The following is a 4,367-nucleotide window of genomic DNA, read 5'->3' as shown; positions in this document are numbered from 1 at the left end:
AAAAATATAGAACACTTCTTTATTTGCATGTCATCCTTGCTTAGGGGTATGCTAATCTTCTCTGTATCCTTTTAATTTAAGTGTATGTGCTTCCCACGCAAGCAGCAAGATTTCGCTAAACCTATGCCATATTTTATGTTAAACACCGTTTGTTTTTATTTTTTCTGAATTGTGACCTCTATTCTATTAGCCTATCATAATTATGTTTTTCATCAAAGCTATACTTGAACGTATTCAAAAGTACAAATAGTTCCAAATATTTTGTTTCATTCAGTCTTTCAATATTACAGCTGTAAGAATTTTTGTAGGTGCTTTTTATCCAGTTGAGGAAATTACAGATGTTGCTAGTTGGCTGAGAGTTTTGTTTGTTTTTCATCATAAATGAGTGTTGACTTTTGTCAAATTTTTTTACGTCAATTGATATAATCATGATTTTTCTTTAGCTAGTCATGATATAACTGATATAATAACTTTTTGATTAATGAAACTGTGTTTAAATTTCTGAAAAAAAAATTCCACCTGACTGTAGTATACAATTCTCTTAATTTATTTGGGGTTTGATTTGCTAGCAAATTGTTGAGGATGTTTGAATGTACGTTCATGTGGGATACTGGTGTGAATTTTATTTATTTTTTTACTGTGTTTGTGTAGTGTTGGGAATGGGGTTATGTTAACCTCCTAAAATGGGTTAGAAAGTGATCTCTCCTTTTTTATTTTCTTGAAGACTTTGTATAAAATAGGTGCTATTCTCATTTAAAGTTAGGAGTAATTAATAATTATGGTAAAATTGAACAATATGCAAAGTTTTACAAAAGCTCAAAATTTAATTGAAGAGGAGCAATAAGGTAAACCTCGCCAAATATGTTCCTTAATGATGTTGTTACCGAGTCCAAGCTTGCTCTGCTCGCCGCACGACAGGCCAGTGAATCAAAGGCGAGGTGTTGAGGCAAGGAATACGACTTTATTCAGAAAGCCAGCCAACGGTGAAGGTGACAGACTAGTGTCTTCAAAAAAACCATCTTATTGGGCTCTGGATGCCAGTTTGTTTTATAGAATCAGAGAGGGTGGGCCTGGGAATTAAAGTAAAAAGGATTATCAGTCTTGCAAAACATCTCCTGGAGTGACTAGCCTCCAAGGAAGGGATGTGTTAATTTTACAGGTGGGTAGAGTTCCCTGAGGCAGGCCATTGTGTATGATTAAAGCAATGAAAAGCAAAGGTTAAAGTCAAAGAAACAGATCCAACAAGGAGTCCCATTTAGCTCTACACAGTAACAATGTCAACTTTGTCTTCTTTGAATTACAACTTGAGGAATTTCATGAAAAAATGAGCATTTTTTATTGGAACAGAATACATAAATAATAGAACAAAGCACAATCCCCAGTCTCTTCTTTCATACTAAGAATTATGGTCTCCTCTTACTGTGTAATGCTTGAATGTAGCATTACCACTCCTTAACCTTAAAAAAGTGTTAAATATGTTTTTGTTGACAAAACAAATGTACAAATAAGTAAAGGTAGAGAAATAGAACATGTCAGGAGGGCTGTCAGTATCTAATCAATCGTCAGTTTGTTACAAGAGGAGTAAAGGCAATTGGGATGGACTATATTTTGATGAAGGAAATTGGGGAACAAATATTGATCCCAATCAGAGGAATGTAAAATTGGAAATGTCTTCAAGTGAAGTCATGAAAAAACTAACAGATAAGAGTATTACTTTACTATTGTTCCAGAGGCAAATGATTAATACAACACAGATACCCTTATCTTACACATGCACTTAAGGTCAACGTTTCTTCCTGAATCTTTTGGGCCTTGATTGTTTTCAGCTTGAAATAATCTGCATAGTCTAAGATAATCAAGACATAGAAATGCTCACAGACGTAGAGAACAAACTAGTAGTGCTTACCAGTGGGGAGGGGCAAGATAAGTGTAGGGGGGTAAGAGTACAAACTATGATGTATAAAATAGATAAACCGGAAGGATATATTGTACGGCACAGGGAATATAGCCAATATTTTATAATAACTATAAGTAGAATATATATATATAAACTTTGAATCACTTTCACTATATTGTACACATGAAACTAATATAATATTGCAAATTGTTATACCTCAATAAAAACTAAATAAAATATAGAATAATGTTAATGTATTAACTGCCAAAACTCTGGAACAAAAGTGGTTCCACCATAACATAACCTTCAATTACAGAAATGCATGGGCTTCCTAGGTGGCTCAGTGGTTGAGAATCCGCCTGCCAATGCAGGGGACAAGAACTCAATCCCTGCTCCAGGAAGATCCCACATGCCGCGGAGCAACTAAGCCAACGCGCCACAACTATTGAGCCTGTGCTTTAGAGCCCATGAGCCACAACTACTGAGCCCATGTGCTGCAACTACTGAAGCCCACCTGCCTAGAGCCCGTGCTCCGCAACAAGAGAAGCTACAGTAATGAGGAGCCTGCGCACCACAACGAAGAGTAGCCCCTACTCACTGCAACTAAAGAAAGCCCGCGCACAGCAAAAAGGAGACCCAACACAGCCAATAAAATAAATAATAAATAAATAAATTTTTTTAAAAATTAAAAAAAAAAAAAGAAAGAAAGAAATGCTCAGTGCATCCGGGAGGTCAAAAAAGAAGAGGTGGGGAGGTGAGAAAAGAAAACAAAATTTTTCTCTGCTAAAATAAGTAGCAATCATTATAGGACAAGCTTTTTGGTAAATAAAAAGTATCCGTGACTTGCTGGTTAGACTATTCATTTAAAATGAACTAATAACAAAATGAATTAGGCAACTGTTGTATTTAGCTCAGTACATAAGTCATAATATAAGCACTTAAAAAAGACACTGGGTTTTAAAAATAAGGAAAAGCATATAATACAGTTTATTATTTAGTTCTATAAACAGAAGTAAATCTGTTCATTAACATAATTTTTCACTTTTCAAGAATGTTAACTGATTTATTCTTAAAACCAAGATGAATATACAATGAATACAAAATATATCAATTAACTGAATGTGTACCCAGAGTCTATCAACTCTGATGGCTATAAATAGCTTAGGAAAATGGTCTGTATAGTTGTTGCTAAATCATGTGTTTGTTTGTTTTTCATAAAAGAATGTGCAAGAGAGAGAGTAGCTATGAGAGAAGAAAAGTCCTTGTAAACCATTATTCAATTTATGCTCTAGATTTCCCTTTCCCTAGCACCTTACTGAATGCTTTGGCCACATCCTTGTTCCGAAGGCTGTATACAAGGGGATTCAGCATGGGGGTGAGAATGGTATAGAAGGTTGACACCATCCTGTCTTGGGTTGGGGAATGCTTAGACGTGGGCCTCATATACATGAACATAGCTGCTCCATAATACATCACCACAACAGTAAGGTGTGAAGTGCAGGTGGTGAAAGCCTTGTGTTGACCCTCCCCAGAACTCATGCGAATGACAGTTATAATTACACGTGTGTAGGAGATGATGATGAGTGACAAAGGGAAGAGGAGCATTACTACACAACAGATAAAAATAAGTGTTTCAAATGTGGAAGTATCTGTGCATGAGAGACGTAGGAGTGCAGGGATGTCACAGAAGAACTGGGCTATTTCTCGGGAACCACAGTAGGAGAAGGACAAAGTAGCAGCTACATCAACAATCCCATCAAAAGCACCCAGGATCCATGAAGAGGCAACCATGAGTCCACAAACTTTCCAGGTCATGAGATTGGGGTACTGCAGAGGGTAGCAAATGGCAACATAGCGGTCATAGGCCATGACAGCCAACAAGAAGCACTCAGCACCAAGGAGGGACACATAGAGGAATATCTGGGCTTCACATCCTGCTACAGAAATGGACTTCCTGCCAGTCAGGTAGTTGCAGGCCATCTTGGGTACAGTGGTGCAGATGAGCATGAGGTCCATGAGGGAGAGCTGGCTGAGGAGGAAGTACATGGGGGTGTGGAGCCGGGAGTCCAGGCAGATGAGGAGAACCATGAGAGTGTTTGCCAAGAGCGCCACTGTGAAGACGCCCAGGACCAGAGAGAAGAGGAAGACATGAGTGGGTGTGTGACTGAAAATTCCCATCAAGATGAAGTCAGGGCTAAGTGTCTGATTCTCCCATTCCATGATGAGTATTTTCCTTATCTAGAACCACAAGAAGTTATAAATGTTAAATATTTGGGTAGTTATTTATTCACTGTCCACTCTATGTGTGGTACTCTTTCAGGACTGGAGAAGAAGGAGCAGAGACTTTGCAGTCAGGTGGCCTTCATCACGCTCAAGCTCCACCGCTACCAACCTGCATGTCCTCTGGCGAGTTACTTCTATGTGCTTCATTTCATTTCCTTTACATAGTGGAAATAACCAGCAGGTGAAA

General features: G+C 38.0%; 1 protein-coding gene and 1 non-coding gene across 2 annotated transcripts; both read right to left on the bottom strand.

Moving 5' to 3' along the window:
* On the bottom strand, positions 1-105 carry LOC130832203 (U6 spliceosomal RNA). The gene has a single exon (XR_009048275.1). It is a non-coding gene; the product is annotated as a U6 spliceosomal RNA (small nuclear RNA).
* A 2,730-nt stretch (positions 106-2,835) lies between these two features.
* On the bottom strand, positions 2,836-4,117 carry LOC130830815 (olfactory receptor 2M3-like). The gene is made up of 2 exons (XM_057698139.1): positions 3,183-4,117; positions 2,836-2,899 (listed from the first exon to the last, which is right to left on the bottom strand). The coding sequence occupies exons 1-2, from the start codon at positions 4,115-4,117 to the stop codon at positions 2,836-2,838; spliced, it is 999 nt and encodes a 332-aa protein (XP_057554122.1).
* Between the last annotated feature and the right edge of the window lie 250 nt (positions 4,118-4,367).

Source organism: Hippopotamus amphibius, chromosome 11 (assembly GCF_030028045.1).
Source record: "Hippopotamus amphibius kiboko isolate mHipAmp2 chromosome 11, mHipAmp2.hap2, whole genome shotgun sequence".
Taxonomy (NCBI): domain Eukaryota; kingdom Metazoa; phylum Chordata; class Mammalia; order Artiodactyla; family Hippopotamidae; genus Hippopotamus; species Hippopotamus amphibius.
The sequence above is the reverse complement of the archived record's forward strand: the minus strand, read 5'-3'. Positions and strand labels throughout refer to the sequence as shown.